Raw genomic sequence first — 19,697 nt, forward strand, 5'->3', positions numbered from 1 at the left:
CTCCAGGAGCATTAGTTGCAAAATGTCCTCTGCGGTGGTGGCCTGGCTGCTGTTAACCCAGTTAGAGGCCGACAGGGACAACTGGCATGCCCATTCCGCGTAAGAGTCTTTCGTGGTTTTGCGTGAGTCCCTGAACTTCTGTCGGTGGGACTCTGGGGTTACTGCATAACGAGCCAGGAGCGCTTCTTTAACCCTGGCGTAGCTATGGATATCCTGATCTGGCACGGTCCGGAAAGCATCAGAAGCTTTGCCTGACAATATTGCAACCCAGTCTCTTCTAGCTATTCGGTGCAGGTTACATTGTCGCTCAAAGTCTGCCAGGTAGTTATCAATCTCACAGTCCTTTTCATCAAAAGCTTTAAAAGCGCTAAACGGAATCTTCCTTGCGTCTGCTGTGCTGTACTCACTGTTTGGAGAATGTGCGGCTGCTTGTTGGACTGCTGCCAGTTTTAACTGTAGCTCTGCGTCTCTTATTTGTTTATCCTTCTGTAGCTCTGCGTCTCTTATTTGTTTATCCTTCTGTAGCTCTGCGTTTACTAACAGGTCCATCACTTTCAGCACCACATCCGGCGTTGGGTTCGGGCCGAACCATGCTAGCTTCTCTCTCATTAGCTTGTTGGCTGGCGATTCCTCCTCCTGAATCACTGGTGTCTCCATCTCTTGTACTGCTGGCGTTGCTGCAATCCCGTCCTCCTGGTCTATCTCCATTGATTCTGCTATGATGACCCGTTTGGTTTTGTTGCTAGCAATCCTTCCACGAACTTCCAGTAGTTCTTCCAGTGTCTGCTTGGAATCCCGGGTGTAAAGGAGAGTAGAAGGGAAAATCCCGCTGCTGCCAACCAATTGTGACGGTATTGGTATGATATCCCCGTCAAAGATTCCCTTCTTCCATAAGAACGTCACCCAATATTCCACTAGGAGGAATATTCCTGAGATCGCCCATTAAGCCACACATTAGTCCAGGCTTACTGCTAGAACAAGACAGACTTTAATGTTATATCACACGGCTTATATGTCATTTCCAACTGTTACAATGACAAATCTCCGCCCCCCTCACACTGGGGCTTCCATACAGATGATTAGGCAGACACGACAGAGCCGAGTCTGAAAACACATTTTCTTTAGACAATGACATAAATGACGCTGAGTACTAGTTGTACTGAATACATTAACTAGACCGCTCGACCCCGCATATAGAGAGATAATTACCACAATGAAGCAATCAGAATAATTAACACAAGCCACTTAAACACAGATCTCCTTCACACAACACAATAGATCAATTAACCTTTAGAAATAGTGAGGGGACATTAGCACGTCAATAACCTGTTAGCCAGGACAGAATCACACAGGGCAAGCAGGGAGAATTACACTGAGACATATAGGCAAATGTATCACAGTCCTCATGCAGGCCCTCAGCATTAATGCTTTATTTGGTAAACTGACAGAAAATAGAACATTAATATAGCGCAACAGTCCTAACAGTGAGGTAGATCCCAGTGCTCAGTCCACAGGGCCTTATCACAAGTTTGTTTCAGAGACTAGGTCACACCAGAGGCTATGCCATGGTTCAAGACCCAGAAGCTACTCTGAGACTAAGTAGCACAGTATGATCGTGCAGAGCCTGGTGTCCAAAGGCCACATTCCAGACTAGCCCCACAATTGTGCAGTCCAACAGGGTCCAGGTAAGGCCTCCAAAGCTATTGCTGAGGATACACTAATCCAGATAGCTACATATAGAGACCAGCTCAAGTAGTGTGTGGAGAAATATTTATTGAAGAAAATTTTGATCTGAAAGAAAAAAAAAAAAGTAGCCAACTTATTTTCCCAGTAGAGAGAAAATACTCATCCTTTAAGGAGTGGGAGGGTCTATTTATGGGCCTGGTCACTGTTTATTTTGTTGTTGTTGTTGTTGTTTTTTGCTGGCTAGTGTTCAAATTCTGTTGTAGGTGGCAATATAATCCATTTGTCTCTGAATACTGTGTTCCTCAATGACCAAACAAAAATTACTATTTAGTCCAAATAGTTGCCCTGGTCAAAGCTTGTGAAGTGCTGTTATCAGCATTTATGTCTATAGTCCCTTTTGTTTCATTAGACAAAATGGCATATTTCCCTGTGTACAGATACCAGGTTTTCTTTCAACCAATTCATTCCAGCCCCAAAAAATTCTAGTCTTTGATATGGTGGGAAATGGTTAGACCCCCTTTCAAATATTTATAGTTTCTCATGTTCCTGTTGTGAGACTTCTCTTGTGTCCTGGAGGCACAGTGGTAAGTGAGACGGAATCTCTTCATTGGGAGGAATTTTAGGTTTGAACAGTTGCCATTGAAACTGGTGTCCTCATCAGGAGATTTTACCTTAATTTCTATACTGATGACAGCATCAACCAGGACAAAACATGAGGTAATTTCTGTAGCAGCGTCACAGGAAAACATAAAATACTCTCTATCCCAAACTCTCTACCCAAAACTAAAAAGCACGTTTTGGCTGGAGTACTACTTTAAGAGGACAGTTCCCATTCAGAATGTCTATTAGGAGTCATACTCTTTTTGTCTTTCACTTGTGCCTATTAAACACTTGCTGTCTTCTACAGGCTCGTCAAAGAGAAAGAATGAACGATGAGCACAACAAACGCCTGTCTGAGACAGTTGATAAACTCCTGTCTGAATCAAATGAGAGGTTGCAGCTGCATCTTAAGGAGAGAATGGGTGCCCTGGAAGAGAAGGTACGTGTTTGGTCAATGAAGTGACTGATCATTGTCTAAACTGTTTGTTTTCTAGGTCAGAACAGTTTGCAAATAACTTTGACAATGAGAGTTGAGTGATAGAAGCTGCCAAGTGTGTTAGCTTCTTAGAGATCAACTCTCGAAAATAGTTCTGCTAAATACAACTTCAATGGCCGCATTTATCCATAAATCATGAAATTATTGTTCAGTTAAACTATACTGGCTTGCTAAAGGCTTTTTTTTATACTGAGCTGCCGTGAATATGAAGATCGAGCTTGCAGCGGTATTGCCTGCACTCTTAGCTGATGCGTAGGATTAGGAGGTACTTCAGTGTGTTTATAGGAAGGAGAGACCTCAGGGTGATAATATTCTGCAGTACTCCAATTACCAGACAAAATGTTCTGGAAATGTTATAGATAGGCAACTCCTATTCTCATATTGATTAGTGGTTCCAAATTAAATAATAACTACTGCAGTAGAAAACAGACACAAAGATACACTCAGCATCTTTACAAATAACTGTTCTGTTTATTCAGTGCAATTGAAGTTTTTTATACACATGATTACGTAGGTATCACATTAATATTACAATTGTGCTTTTATGGTAACCAGGGGTGTAAGGCCCCATGCACACGAGACACTGGTAAACGCGTGTTCAGAGGCATTTGAACAGCTTTTTCAACTGCCCCTGAACACATTCAATGTTATCCTATGTGCCCATACATACAGTCACGTTTTCCGGCAGTTGCGTTTATGCTCGTTTTTTCAGAAGCAAAAAAATGGGTTCAGACGCAAACGTTTTCGTGTTTCAGATGCAAAATGCGGCGTATCGCGCTAAATGCGGCAAAACACGGTACCAACGTTTTGCCGCGATTTCGTTTATAGGCGTTTTTAAAGGTGACCTGTTTTTCTACATTAAAAATCTCAAAAATTATGGCAAATGATGAAAAAACATAAAAAAACATAAAAAAAATGTAAATGCTTGCATTGCATTGTGGACAATCCACAACTTGTGGCAGGTGACGTGGCCAGTGGACAATCCACAACTTGTGGCAGGTGACATGGCCAGGTGACGTGGCAAGTGGACAAACCACAACTTGTGGTAGGTGACGTGGCCAGGTGATGTGGCAGGTGACGTGGCCGGGTCATGTGGCAAGTGGACAATCCACAACTTGTGGCAGGTGATGTGGCCAGGTGACGTGACCAGGTGACATGGCCTGGTGACATGGCAAGTGGACAATCCACTACTTGTGGCAGGTGACTTGGCAAGTAACGTGGCCAGGTGATGTGGCAAGTAAACAATCCACACCTTGTGGAAGGTGACGTGGCCAGTGGACAATCCACAACTTGTGACCAGGTGACATGCCAGGTGATGTGAACAGGTGAAGTGGCAGGTGACATGGCAAGTGGACAATCTGCAACTTGTGGCAGGTGACGTGGCAAGTGGACAATCCACAACTTGTGGCCAGGTGACGTGGCAAGTGGACAATCCACAACTTGTGGCCAGGTGATGTGGCCAGGTGACGTGGCTAGGTGATGTGGCCAGTGGACAATCCACAACTTGTGGCAGGTGACATGGCCAGGTGACATAGGTGATGTGGCAAGTGGATAATCCACAACTTGTGGCAGGTTACGTGCCAGGTGATGTGGCAAGTGAACAATCCACAACTTGTGGCAGGTGACGTGCCAGGTGATGTGGCAGGTGACGTGGCAGGTGACGTGGCAAGTGGACAATCCGCAACTTGTGGCAGTTGACGTGTCAAGTGGACAATCCACAACTTGTGGCAGGTGACGTGGCCAGGTGATTTGGCAAGTGGATAATCCACAACTTGTGGCAGGTGACGTGGTCAGGTGACATGGCCAGGTGACGTGGCAAGTGGACAATCCACAACTTGTGGAAGGTGACGTGGCCAGGTGACATGGCAGGTGACGTGGCCAGTGGATAATCCACAACTTGTGGCAGGTGACATGGCCAGGTGATTTGGCAAATGGATAATCCACAACTTGTGGCAGGTGACGTGGCCAGGTGACATGGCCAGTGGACAATCCACAACTTGTGGCAGGTGACGTGGCCAGGTGACGTGGCCAGGTGACGTGGCCAGGTGACATGGCAGGTGACGTGGCCAGTGGAAAATCCACAACTTGTGGCAGGTGACATGGCCAGGTGATTTGGCAAGTGGATAATCCACTTGTGGCAGGTGACGTGGCAAGTGGACAATCCACAAATTGTGGCAGGTGTCGTGGTCAGGTGACGTGGCAAGTGGACAATCCACAACTTGTGGCAGGTGATGTGGCCACTTGACGTGGCAGGTGACGTGGCCAGTGGACAATCCACAACTTGTGGCAGGTGACGTGGCAGGTGACATGGCAGGTGACGTGGCCAGGTGACATGGCAAGTGGACAATCCACAACTTGTGGCCAGGTGACATGGCAGGTGACGTGGCCAGGTGACATGACCAGTGGACAATCCACAACTTGTGGCAGGTGGCGTAGCCAAGTGACGTGGCAGATGACGTGGCAAGTGAACAATTCACAACTTGTGGCAAGTGGACAATCCGCAGCTTGTGGCAGGTGATGTGGCAAGTGACACGCTAAATACAAGTACACTGCTGCTCTCTCAGCTGCTACTCGCCATGGTCTCACAAAATGGCTGAAATTGTTAAATAATACTGTTTTTTGAGCTTAGGGGGGTCTTATGATGTTTCTTATCTAAACGCTTATAAACGCAAACGTAGTAAAACGCAGTGAAATTCGCGGCAAAACAGGCGTTTTATACGCCGGTTTTTGCGTTTGAAAATGTGTGTTTAGATGAGTTTGCATCTGCGTCTCGTGTGCATGGGGCCTTACACACGCAGGCTAAATTCTAATTACGACTCAAAAGAATGCAACATGTATGTAATCAAAGCATTTTTAGTGCCATGTGTACAACGAGTGCAGAATCCAATACATAGGCACAGGTATTGAATACAGTTATATACAGAATTTACAATTTCCTTTAACACAAAAGGTGAGGTAGTGTGACAGACTACAGATTTGTAGATTTTGAAATATGTTGTAATCCTGCCAATGTTGTCACCTGCATGGGTAAGGTAAGTATGACAAGGGACTCTACACAACATTAGTGCTCTTTGGTAGATAAAACAGACCTAAGACAGAGATTTTATTTGTGTTTAATGCATCTTTGTAGGACCTGCTGGTGAACAGGGATCCCCACCCTGCACAGCCAAACACACCAAGTTTCCACAGGCTCACTTGAGACAGGAAAATAATCCAGCAACTTTGTTTTGTTTTTTTATTTATGGGTTAATAAACTTGGATGGGGATAGGGGCATTATGAGATGCCCACTTGACTGGAACAAAAGTCTCTTCAGGGACTCTAACTATATACACTCTCTGTATGCGCTCCAGCACATCACTTGCTTGCAGAATAACTCAGACCCAGATGCAACACTGTTTAACTACTTCAGCCCTAGAAGATTTTCCTCCTCAATGACCAGGCCATTTTTTGCGATACGGCACTGTGTAGCTTTTACTGACAATTGCGCGGTCATGCGACACTATACCCAAACAAAATTGACGTACTTTTTTCCCTCAAATACAGCTTTCTTTTGGTGGTATTTTATCACCTCTGCGCTTTTTATTTTTTGCAGTATAAACAAAAAAGACTACCAATTTTGAAAAAAATATATATTTTTTACTTTTTGCTATAATAAATACCCCACAAAAAATAAAAAAATAAATTTCTTCAGTAGTTTAGGCCAATATGTATTCTTCTACATATTTTTGGTAAAAAATTGCAATAAGCATATATTGATTGGTTTGCACAAACGTTTAAAAAAAATAGGGGATAGATTTATGCCATTTTGATTATAATTTTTTTTTTTACTAGTAATGGCGGTGATCAGCGATTTTTACCGGGACTGCGACATTGTGCCAGAGAGATCGGACACTTTTGACACTTTTTTGGGTTAAAACTGGGGGGCGATCAAGGGATTAATGTGTTCCCTGGGAGGTGTTTCTAACTGTGGGGGAGGGGACTGACTAGGAGTACAGAGAGATCGCTGTTCCTAATCACTAGGAACAGACGATCACTCTGTACTTTCCTGTCAGAACGGGGATCTGTTTGTTTACATTGACAGATCCCCGTACTGGCTCTCTGTGGAGCGCTCGTCAGCTCTCCTGCTGTGCAGCGAGCATGCGCGCCTGCTATTGCTGTTAAAGGGACCAACGTACAGTTACGGCGATTTGCGGGATCGAGCCGACCTGCCGCAGTATAATGATGGCTGGTCGGCAAGCGGTTAAGGGATCTGGCAAAGCACTCAGTCAGATCAAACAAAAGCCCTTTACAGGTAGTCCCAGTATCCAGATACATTCCTGTGGCTACTGATCCCAGCGCCATCACTTCAGGCACTGCCAGCCCACCTAGCTGTAGCTGCCCCTTTCACTAGCCCTACTCCCCACAGTCCTCCCAGACTGTCTCACTCACCAGCCATCCGGCTTTCTTTATCGTACATCACGGGACACAGAGCGGCATTCATTACTATATGGGTTATATGGAGTACCTTCAGGTGTAGACACTGGCAATCTCAAACAGGAAATGCCCCTCCCTATATAACCCCCTCCCATAGGAGGAGTACCTCAGTTTTTCCGCCAGTGTCTTAGGTGTTAGTCAGGGTTTAGCTTGCCTCCACATCCTTGGGATTAGGTGAGCTAACCGGTTCTGTCCAAAAAAGCCTCAGCGCTAAAGTGGTCAGTAACCGGACCCCAAACCCTTGGGGTATAGCCCATAATGCTTTTCTTTTTAGAGAGCTGGACCCTGGGCCCAGAACTTAGAAACCTTTGGGTGCCTAATGTTTCTGTTGCCAGAGTGCTATATGGGCCCAGGACAGTGGATCCTTCATAGGAACCCAGGGCCTGAAGGTCTAGACATCCCCACCGAGATGGGGGAAGATTGGGCCTCTTGCTTGGCAAAGTCCTGCGGCATGGAGCAGGTAAGTGAGGGGAAAACTTGCGGAACTTGGTTCTTAGCAGGTTTTTTCTGGGGGGTCACAGGGGACATGCCTAAAGTTATGCACTGCATCTGGCAAACTAGTCACATATCATAAAGATAGGATGGCTCTATATGTATTATTCCCCATAAGATGTGACCTCCCTTGTAGTGTTGGAAAAGCATTGAGTGGGGCCTGTGTGATATAAAAGTATATGTGTGTGTCAGAGAGCTGTGCTTACCTGCAAGCCTCCAGGCGATGCTCCATTCAGTCTTCCTCCTCACGGCCTGCAAAGCAGGCAAAACGCTGACCTCCTCATGGTTCCAGGCTGCAGGCTGCAGTTTGCTGGAGCAGAGAGGTCCCTTCCTCCCAACCCCACCCCCCCCCTGTCGGGAGGGGCATTTCCTGTTTGAGATTGCTGGGGGGGAAGGGCGGGTCAGTGGCTTAAGGAAGGGGCGGCCCTTCCTTGTTTGTTCCATATAGCTCATTCAATACTTTGGAACTGAGGAGGAAAGACCAGAACGGCAAGCACGGGGCGCCGAGGACACACAGTGGCCAGAAAGAATATTGCAGTCTTCAGAAAGACTGTTTTCAAGCCTAGGAATAGGCTGTTTCTTTTCCATCTCATAGTTTTTCTTGCAATACTACTCAGGGGGACAGAATGTTTTTTCTTTCCTAGATTTGAAAAAAAAAAAAAAAGATTTTTTTTTGAAAAAAAAAAAAAAAAAAAAAAGTGTCATCTAGGGGAGAGGAAGCATTTTTTTATCCCCCAAACAGGTGTTTGGGCATTTAACTATTTATAAGTCCCAGGTACCAATAAGTAGCAGGTGTACCTCGGTATTGTACCATGGCATCAAAAAACAAGGGTACAAGAGGTGGGGATTCCCCCAGAGAGTCTGAGGTCTCGGACAAAGCTATGCCGCTGCTTTCCCCACAGGGAGCCTTGGGGCCATCGGGATCTGGGGCTGGAGCTGACGCGGGTCAGTCCAACCCTAAGATGGTCACGGAGGAGGTATTACTCACCTCTTTAAAAGAGATGCAGAAAAGCATGGGTAAAATGATAGCCGCAGCTATGCGGGGCAGTAAGCGGAATAGATCTCCGTCGCCCGAGCGCGGACCCTCAGAAGAGGAGGTCCTTTCCTCAGGGGAATTGGACGACCTCTTGGACAAGGACCAAGTAGGTTCAGGGATCGAGGATCCGGATACAGAGGAGTCTGGGGCAGTCTCCCTGAGGGAGAGCTGGTGGATTCAAGGATTGTCGGACTTGGTCCATAGGGCATTCAACTTGCCAGTACCAGATCTCCAGGTATCGACGGTTTCAGCTTTGGGCTCACTGAGGGCGCCTCAAAGCAATGCTGTGTTTCCGATCCATCCTCTATTAGAGGGAGTTTTGTTCCAAGATTGGAACAAGCCAGATAAGATCTTCTTACCACCTAAGAAGTTCTCTGTCCTATATCCTATGGAAGAAAAATTTTCCAAAAGATGGGCTACTCCTGCAGTGGACGCAGCCATCTCATGTGTTAACAAATCGTTAACATGCCCTGTAGAAAACATACAGGTGTTCAAGGATCCAGTTGATAAGCGCTTGGAAGCACTACTTAAGAACTCCTTCACTACTGCAGGGGCAGTAGTACAGCCAGCTGTGGCTGCGATTGGGGTCGCTCAAGCATTATCGGATCAATTTAAGCAGATGCTTAAACTTATTCCTGCCCAGCAGGCAGAAGAATTTTCGGATGTCCCTAAGGCCATATGTTTTACGGTAGACGCAATCAAGGATTCTATCCAGCAAGCGTCACGTTTATCGTTATCCCTTATCCATATGAGAAGACTCTTATGGTTAAAAAGCTGGGAGGCTGAGCCCCCATGCAAGAAGCTCCTGGTAGGGTTCCCCTTCCATGGAGGACGACTCTTCGGAGAAGACCTAGATAAATACATTCAGACCATTTCAAACGGCAAGAGTACTCTCTTGCCAACTAAGAAGAAGGTTCAGGGGCCTGCGTTTAAACGACAGTATTCCCCTGGGCAGGGGCCCTCTAATGCCAAGCAGTATCGACGGCCTCCTGCAAAAGCAAACTTCGGCTTCAACAGCAAATCACAAGGACAGGCTGTTAGAGGCAAAAGGCAGTGGTTTCGCAAACCAGCAAAACCAGCCCCCAAGCCAACCTTATGAAGGGGCGCCCCCACCCACGAAGGTGGGGGGAAGGCTGCGACTCTTTTCAGAGATTTGGGAAGCCAGCATTCCCGACGAGTGGGTACGGTCTTCCGTGGCCACAGGCTACAAATTAGATTTCCTAAGGTTTCCTCCTCCTCATTTCCAGAAGTCGAGGATTCCAAACGATCCGGAAAAGGGAGCCGCATTAAGATCGGCATTAGATCATCTACTTTCCCAGGAAGTAATAGTAGAGGTACCAGTCCTGGAACAGGGGCTGGGTTTCTACTCCAACCTATTCATCATCCCAAAATCCAATGGAGATGTCAGGCCAATTTTGGACCTAAAGATGGTAAATGCATATCTAAAGATCCGCTCATTTCGGATGGAATCCGTGCGGTCAGCAGCTGCCACACTCCAGAAGGACGACTTCATGGCGTCCATAGACATAAAGGATGCCTACCTTCATGTTCCAATTTATCAGCCACATCAAAGATATCTACGCTTCATGGTGGCTTTGCGTCACTTCCAATTCGTGGCGCTTCCCTTCGGGTTGGCTACGGCCCCCCGGGTGTTCACGAAGGTCCTAGCTCCGATCCTAGCCAAGCTAAGGATCCAAGGGGTCACGATCCAGCATACCTGGACGACCTCCTAGTCATAGACCACTCGTCTCCCGGCTTGGAGCGAGCAGTGGCCCTCACGGTCCAATACCTCGAGAGGTTCGGCTGGGTCCTAAATCGAGAAAAGTCAGCTTTCCAGCCCACAAGGCAGTTGGAATATCTCGGCATGAGATTAGACACAGAACAACAAGGAGTGTTCCTACCTCTGAGGAAGGTAAAAGCCATCAAGGAATTAATCCTACTGGTTCTAAGCACTCGCATCCTACAGGCAGCCATCCTGTCAGCATGGAGCAGAAGGCCACAGGCCTTGGATATCCCGTTGCCGCTCTTATCAAGAGTCCGACAAAGTCTGTGTTGGTGGTTAGACCCTCAGAATCTACTGAAGGGGAAGTCTTTCAGCCCAGTGGCTTGGAAGATAGTGACCACAGATGCCAGCCTGACGGGCTGGGGAGCAATTTTGGATGGTTGCACTCGCCAAGGTACTTGGGCAAAGCCAGAGAAGCAGTTGCCCATCAACATCTTGGAGCTCAGAGCTGCTCGACTAGCCCTCAGGGCTTGGACGTCAAAATTGCAGGGGTTCCCGGTGAGAATTCAATCAGACAATGCCACGGCCGTGGCATACATAAATCACCAAGGGGGAACCAGGAGTCAAGCCGCTCAGAGAGAGGTGAGCTTGATTCTCCTATGGGCAGAGGCGCATGTGCCCTGCATATCGGCAATATTCATTCCAGGAGTGGACAACTTTCAGGCGGACTTCTTAAGCCGCCAGACTCTATGGCCGGGGGAATGGTCTCTGCATCCACAAGTCTTTCAAGCACTCTGCCAAAGATGGGGAGTGCCGGACGTGGATATCATGGCATCGAGACTCAACAAGAAACTAGACAGGTTCATATCCCGCTCAAGGGATCCGATGGCCTGCGGAACCGATGCGTTGGTTTGCCCTTGGCATCAGTTCAAACTTCTTTATGCGTTTCCCCCGCTCCAGTTACTACCCCGCCTGCTGCGCAGGATCCGGGTGGAACACATACCAGTCATCCTGGTAGCTCCAGCATGGCCCAGAAGGGCATGGTACTCACTCATCCTAAAGATGGTAGTGGGAGACCCTTGGACTCTTCCTCTACGGCCAGACCTGCTATCGCAAGGTCCAATCCTCCACCCTGCCTTACGGCATCTAAATTTGACGGCCTGGAAGCTGAATCCCTGATTCTCAGGGGTAGAGGTCTGTCTCAGAAAGTAGTCTCTACCCTAATCAGAGCCAGGAAACCGGTCTCTAGGGTGATTTATTACAGGGTCTGGAAGGCCTATGTAGGCTGGTGTGAGTCCAAGCGATGGCTTTCTCGCAAATTTACCATCGATAGAGTATTAAGTTTTCTCCAGCTAGGAGTGGATAAAGGATTGGCATTAAGCACAATCAAAGGACAGATTTCTGCTCTGTCAGTGTGGTTTCAGCGGCCGCTGGCCACCCACTCGCTGGTTAAGACCTTCCTTCAAGGGGTCTTACGTATTAGACCTCCAGTTAAATCCCCGCTTTGTCCGTGGGATTTAAATCTTGTTCTGTCAAGTTTACAGAAACAACCGTTTGAGCCGTTGGCTGAAATTCCTTTGGTTCTACTGACAAGGAAGTTAGTATTTTTGGTTGCCATAGTTTCCGCAAGAAGAGTTTCGGAGCTAGCGGCCTTATCCTGTAAGGAACCATATCTTGTTTTTCATAAGGACAGGGTCGTTCTCCGCCCTCATCCTTCCTTCCTACCGAAGGTCATATCCAGTTTTCATTTGAACCAGGATTTGGTATTACCATCCTTCTTCCCTAAACCTACTTCCAGAAAGGAAGGGTTGCTGCATACCTTGGATATTGTCAGGGCCATGAAGGCCTATCTTAAAGCTACAAAGAAGATCCGGAAAACAGATGTGCTGTTCATTCTACCGGATGGGCCCAAGAAGGGGCAGGCAGCTGCAAAGTCCACCATTTCTAGGTGGATTAAGCAATTAATCACTCAGGCCTACGGCTTGAAAGGGTTGCCTCCTCCAGTATCATTAAAGGCTCATTCTACTAGAGCCATGGGCGCCTCCTGGGCAGCACACCACCAGATCTCTATGGCTCAAGTTTGCAAGGCGGCAACCTGGTCTTCTGTCCACACGTTTACAAAATTCTACAAGTTGGACGTAAGAAGGAATACTGATACTGCCTTCGGGCAGGCAGTGCTGCAGGCTGCAGTTTGAGACCCTCGGATTCCGGGGGCTCCTCTTTTTTGAGTTAAATTTAAAATTTAAAATTATTTTTCTCAACTAAGTTGGATTTATTATGATTTGAGTATATCTCTAAATTAAATCCTTTTGTCTTGGAGATGTTCTCCCTCCCCTCATTGTAAGCATTGCTTTGGGACATCCCATATAGTAATGAATGCCGCTCTGTGTCCCGTGATGTACGATAAAGAAAAAGAGATTTTTAATACAGCTTACCTGTAAAATCTTTTTCTTGGAGTACATCACGGGACACAGAGCTCCCACCCCTCTTTTTTGAGGACCATTTTGGGAGGCATACTGCTTGCTACAAAACTGAGGTACTCCTCCTATGGGAGGGGGTTATATAGGGAGGGGCATTTCCTGTTTGAGATTGCCAGTGTCTACACCTGAAGGTACTCCATATAACCCATATAGTAATGAATGCCGCTCTGTGTCCCGTGATGTACTCCAAGAAAAAGATTTTACAGGTAAGCTGTATTAAAAATCTCTTTATTTTAGACCTGGTTGCTGGCTCCTGCTGTCCTCACTGTTGCTCCCGTGCTTCTGGACAGGACACCTCTGTGTGTTTCGAGAGGATACCTCCAGCATCCGAGCCCCTGGCCTGAAGTCACCCCCCCCCCCCCCCAGACTAGGAGGCTACCCTCAAGGGCCTCCGGCAGCCTCCTCAGCATTCCATCTCCAGCTTCCAAACAAACTCCACACTGCCCCTGCTGTCCTGATTGAGTATTTAAGAAGCGCCCACCCCCTGCCACTCCACTTTGCTGGGGATACATCTCCTACTATCCTCCCTCCCATTCTTCAGGAAACTTCTTCAAGGTTCCAGCAAGTAGGGGGAGGTACCAGAGGTGCTGCCTGATGAATCATCCAGCCTCCCTGGATCACTCACCCTGACCCAGATTCAAAAAAGGCTTGGCTGCCAGCCAAGCCAAACAATGTATCTACACAACAGAAAAACCTAGGTACAACCTAGCAATTTGGAAGAATGCAGCAAGTGAAGGATCAGTGTATTCAGAACCCCTAAACGCTATGCTTGTTACAGGTGTTTTAAATATTAACCTCTTAATAAACAACATATAAAGTTGGTAGTAGCATCATCCTGAAGATCAATTGGAATAGAAATAGGACTTAAGGGACCCCAAAGACCCAAAAGTCCAATAGCAAAAGCTAGAAAGAGGGGGGCAATAGGACTATAGCGGTACAAGGTGAGCAGATAGATTTAAAGGAGCAATTATATAAATTTATTAACATAATATCAAAAAAAGAATGATAAAAACATCAAAACATAAACAATACATCACAGTAAGCATTTGACGTTACCAGCCATAGAGATCACCGAGATTAGGTTGTCCCTGAGGGGAGGATCACGGTGAAGATGGGGGTCGCGTAGAAGGGGATCTCAACTAGTTTTGCGACTGAGTCGCTTCTTCAGGAGAGTTCTAAAATCAATATACAGTCATTGGCAGTGAAAAAGGTCGAATAGAATATGCAAGCACATATACAAATCAGCCAAATACTAAAGACACGTATTAAATCCAAATTACAAATATGGACAAATACGTACAATGTAGAGATTGGGGAACAAGCACTGTGTGGCTTACTTGTTAGAGGTGTGTGACGGTCATAAAAAAAAATTGTTCGTTATGACATTCTTTCTTTCTGATTGAGTCAACTAATGTAATTCTAAAGCATTTACAATTTCATCTAGACCTGCTATTTGAATGGAATACACTACAGAAAAACCTAGGTACAACCTAGCATTCCAGGAAGAATGCAGCAAGTGAAGGATCAGTGTAGTCAGAACACCTGATCTCTATGCTTGTTACATGTGTGTGATGGTCATAATTTTTTTTTTGTTATGACATTCTTTCTTTCTGATTAAGTCAACTAATTTAGTTTGAAAGCCTTTACAATTTCATCTAGACCTACTATTTGAATGGAATCCCAGCTGTAGTAAACACATAAATTACAATATGTGTGATTTTTCCCAAATGAAAACCACATTCACAGTTAAGCCTCGTACATACAATCGGATTTCCATCAGACAAAGTGTAGGACGTTTGTCCCAAGGGCATTGGCCGTGAACTTATATTGGATACAAACGGCAAAGACTTGTTGGCCAACAAACACAATACTATGTGGTTTTTCAGCTCTTTGGGCAACTTCTGCTATTGTTGTGTTATGGTGAGCATTGCTTCTGAGCATGCGTGTTTGTACTTTGGATTTTTTTTCCAACAAACTTGTGTACACACGATCGGAAATTTGACATCACACATTTGTGGTCAGAAAATTAAAAAGCATGCTATCCCACATTTGTTGTCGGAAAATCCGGCAACAATTGTTCGATGGAGAGTACAAACGGTCGGAATTTCCGACAACAGCCTGTCATCACACAATTCCCGTCTGAAAATCTGATCGTGTGTATGAGGCTTTAGAATTTTATCCATTGAAAAATTCCACCCTGCTCCTTCTAATGTTTTTGTCACAAGGATTGAAAACTAAAGTTGAGTTGACCCTACTAATCAGAAAGTCGAACAAATAAATACTTTTTGAACACAATTCTACTGGAGTATGGCCCGCTTTAAAGCCAAAGGGTCACTAGACAGACAGGCAACTACCAGTTTATGAGGCAGCTATAAGTTGATAACCTGATTTATTTTTCAGAAGGCTAACTATTTAAACGTAACAATACTTCTGTAAATGTCATAGTCTTTCACTGGTTTTTATTACTGCTTGCTGCTGAATTGTAGCCATCTGAGATTTCACTTAGATTTCCAGAGACATTATTGTCTCCCCATCTGATCTTTCTCTCTCATGCTTGCATCTAAACCTTTCTCTTTTCTTGCATTTGCTTGCTTCTTTTATGTCAGAACACGCTCTCGGAAGAGATAGCTAACATGAAGAAGCTTCAGGAGGAACTTCTTCTGAGCAAGGTTTGTATGAAAGAATACTTAGGTACAGCATATACCTGTAGCTAAACAAGTTGTCTTGAATGTGTTCCAGCAATGCCATTACTTCCAAAATGTATAAGATTGCCATCTACAGGCAGGTGTTTGATTTTCCATTAAGCACCCCTTTACTGGCATGAAGCATCTGTGTCTGAGATTTTTTGTAAGAGAAAAATTGCCTAGCGTGCAAAACAGATGGACTTGTATGATCACATGCAGTTTGGTGTATTGATTATTGTGTAATGAGAATTATGCAGTTGCTTTTTCCAGTAGAGGTCTCCAAGATAATAATGCCTTTTAATTAATGTACTTAGATAAGGACAGTAGAACCCGAACTACTTTAAAAATAAACTACCCAATGTAAGAGACCTTCTCCTGTCTAGAATTCTAAGAAAATTAAACTTAGAATTACCATGTTTTCTTGTGCGCTGCATTAATGACCCTCCAATTCATGGAGCCCCATAGCAGAACTTTAATAGTGTTCCCCAACAACTTCTCTTTGTGACACCTGGCAATGTCTGTACCAACAATATCGAAATTAAGAACAAGTAGGAGAGCGATTAATATAGTCAGTACACTAATAGGTATCAGTGTTGTGTATAGAAGTTAAATAACTTCATTAAATTAACTTGAACCAGTGGAACAATGCTTTTACAATACATGGCTAATCCCTCTGACAGCTGGAAAGTACTGTAGTAGACACCACTATTAGAGTGATCTCTCACTAGCTTCCAGTTTCCGTGCTGAGCCTGACAAGGTTCCGTGCTAGGGTTGCCACCTCATCCCTTCAAATCCAAACACATAATAATTACACAGGTTCTGTGGTTTATTAAGGTGGTAATTTAAACTCACTTGGTGCCTTATCAGCATTAAATTAGCCTCAGAACCTATTCGGTTTAAATAGATGAGGTAGCAACCCTATTCTGTGCTGAGCGGAACAGCTTCAATGCAGCTGCAGTGCATAGGCAGAGTATAGGCAGCATTTCTACCTCAATTTCTCTCTCTTACGCAGCTAGAGTTGTCCAGGCAAGATAAACCAAAAATACTGTGTGGGTGTCAGCAGGTAGGATGCAAGTGATTGGAGCAGCACAGGGTCATTACTGTATGCTGTAGTAGTAGTAATGGTAGTAATTACCATTGACTGTGACTCTGTGTAAAATAAGGCAGGCTTGGTTCAACTGTTTTTGTATGAAATTTTCTAGGCATTTTGCCAAGGTACCCCTGAAGAACCCAGGCAGCACCCTGTTTGAGATAGGCTGATCTAATGTCTACCGGTAGTGCATGACAGCACAAGCAAAGGAAGATATCAGAGATTTAAATGTGAAAGAAGAAGTTCTTGAACTAAGAGTAAAGTTTATTAATTCTTCCATACGCACTAAATGGCGTGGTTGAAGGAATCGCCCTTGTCAGCTATTGTATTCAGCAGCTGAATACCCAAGCAGTGATTGCATCTGATTTATTACAGTCACTGTTCTGATTGGCTGAACAGTGTTCGACAAAATACAAATTGGGCCACCAAGAGCTGCAAATTTGAGTCGTGTATTATGTGTTTACCTGACTGATTACTGTTGGTTTTGTTAGAAAGAATGATGTACCCTCTGTGAGATGTTTATTTCTTATTCAAAGAAAAAACATTGATAAGTAGTAACCAACTAACTTTCTTTAGAAATTCCTTTGTGGTAACACGTGATGACTGTTTTGCTGGAACTTTTATGTTGTAATCCCTGACTTTTTCTTTGCATCTTTACTGTACATATTTTAAAAACATATAAACTTTTCACATAACCTTTTTAGCCTTCATTTAAGGGGAGAAACTGTCACATAAAAAATAATTTTTATGTGACATGGTACGTCTGGCAGTTAATAAATGTCTGTGGCCAATATTAGACAGTGTTCTAGAGTTGTGAGTGCAACAGGGCAGTAGTTATATAAACCCTCAAGGTTTTTCACATTAATGCATTCTCTGTAGTGCAAGCTGTCTCCCAGAACCCGCCCTTTTACTTACCTGAACCCGATTGTTCCATCGGGGATGAGCACAGCAGCTTCAGTTGCTGTCTAGGGTCTTCATTGGATAGATTGATAGCAGCGCAGGCATTGGCTCCCACTGCTGTCAATCAAATCCAGTGACACATGAGACGGGGGCGGGGCTGAGTCCTGCTGTCTCTGTCAATGGTCGCAGCAACAGGACTCAGAAGCACGCCCGCATGGATGTCTCCTTGGAATGCGGGTCTCCGAGGGGCTTTTTGATGCGGGGAGGAGCCAGGAGCGCTGCTGGGGGACCCAAGAAGAGGAGTATTGGGACCACTCTGTGCAAAACCCTTGCAGAGAGGAGGTAGGTATAACATGTTTGTTATTAAAAAAAATAACCTTTACGGGGTTAATTTTATTTAAGGATTTTTGCCACCTTATGTAGAAGACATATGTATTTTAATTACATTGATAACCTTTCATAAATGTCTTATTTAAACATGTCTAAGGTGAACTGGTTTCCTTAGTCTAGAGTCTGACCTGTCTTTATCAAATTATGAATAGCTGCAGTAAACACTTTGTATTTCTTCTCTAGGAGCAACTAATGTCTGAGATTGAACGCATGCAGTTAGAGATAGACCAGCTACGGGGTCGACCCTCATCTACCTACTCAAGGTGAACTCCTAAGTCATTTGGAAATAGTGCTAAACTACACTTGAATCTATTAGTTAATTACAACTGTAGGAAGCATTTGTAAGGACCAGTAAACCAGTGTAAAAAAAGTTGGTAACTTGTTTTTAAGGGGTCTGTTCATGATTGTTTTCACCAAGATGTATACAACTTTGACCCAAGATTCACACAATTATCGAATTGACTCTTATGCCGCGTAGACACGACCGTTTTTTAATGTCCTAGAAAAAACAAAGTTTTTCTCGAAATGATAGTTGTCAAGCCTGCCTTGCATACACACTACGTACAACACATACGACGGCACTATAAAGGAGAAGTTCCATTCAGATGGTGCCACCCTTTGGGCGGCTTTTACTGATTTTGCGTTAGTAAAAGTTTGGTGAGAGACGATTCACGCTTTTCAGTCTTCGTGCTTTTCAGTCTGTTACAGCATGACGAATGTGCTATCTCCATCACAAACGCTAGTTTTACCAGAACGAGTGCTCCTGTCTCATAACTTGCTTCTGAGCATGTGCGTCTTTTCCCCGTCGGTAAAGCCTACACACGACCGTTTTTCACGACGTGAAGAACGACAAGAAAAATTAGAGCATGTTCTTAATTTATAATGGCCATTTTTCACATCGAGAAAAATGCTCTGGGACCAGATTCAGAAAGAGATACGACGGCGTATCTCCTGATACGCCGTCGTATCTCTGAGTTCCGACGGTCGTATCTTAGGCTGCAATTCCAGGCCGGCCGCTAAGTGGCGCTTCCGTATTATTACGCAAGGAATATGCAAATGAGGAGTTACGCCGATTCAGAAACGAACGACCGCCCGGCGCTTTTTTGTTTGCGTTCGACTTTTTCCGGCGTATAGTTACCCCTGGGTCTATGAGGCGCAGCCAATGTTAAGTATGGCCGTCGTTCCCGCGCCGAGTTTTGAAATTTTTACGTCGTTTGCATAAGTCGTTCGCGAATACGGCTGGACGTAATTTACGTTCACGTCGAAAGCATGACGAGTGCGCAGTTCGTTCGGCGCGGGGAAGCGCATCATTTAAATGATACACGCCACCTACCCGCCAAATTTGAATTTCGCCGGGTAATTTACGCAAAGCCTCCTCAACTTTACAGGCAAGTGCTTTGTGAATACAGCACTTGCCTGAAAAACTTGCGGCGGTGTAACGTAAATGCGATACGTTACGCCAGCAGAAAGATCCGCTGATCTTTCTGAATCTGGCCCCTGGAGCCTACACACGATCATTTTTAATGACTATTTAAAAAAATTGCATTTTTCACGTCATAAAAAACAGTCGTATGGACACAGCATTAGGTGAAAATGTGTAAATATTGGGTAAACATTGGTAAATAGACTCCTAAGTGTATTAATGC

The 19,697-nt window shown here is 45.0% G+C and overlaps 1 protein-coding gene across 4 annotated transcripts in view; it reads left to right on the forward strand.

The window, feature by feature from the left end:
• Positions 1–19,697, forward strand: part of PPFIA3 (PTPRF interacting protein alpha 3) — a 624,634-nt gene that overhangs the window by 386,739 nt on the left and 218,198 nt on the right. For all 4 annotated transcript variants that reach the window (XM_040327613.1, XM_040327612.1, XM_040327615.1 and 1 more), the window contains 3 exons: positions 2,594–2,725; positions 15,594–15,656; positions 18,235–18,314. In XM_040327613.1, the coding sequence (XP_040183547.1) occupies positions 2,594–2,725; positions 15,594–15,656; positions 18,235–18,314 (275 nt within the window). The remainder of the gene's footprint in view (positions 1–2,593; positions 2,726–15,593; positions 15,657–18,234; positions 18,315–19,697) is intronic.

Source organism: Rana temporaria, chromosome 10 (genome assembly GCF_905171775.1).
Source record: "Rana temporaria chromosome 10, aRanTem1.1, whole genome shotgun sequence".
Classification (NCBI taxonomy): Eukaryota; Metazoa; Chordata; class Amphibia; order Anura; family Ranidae; genus Rana; species Rana temporaria.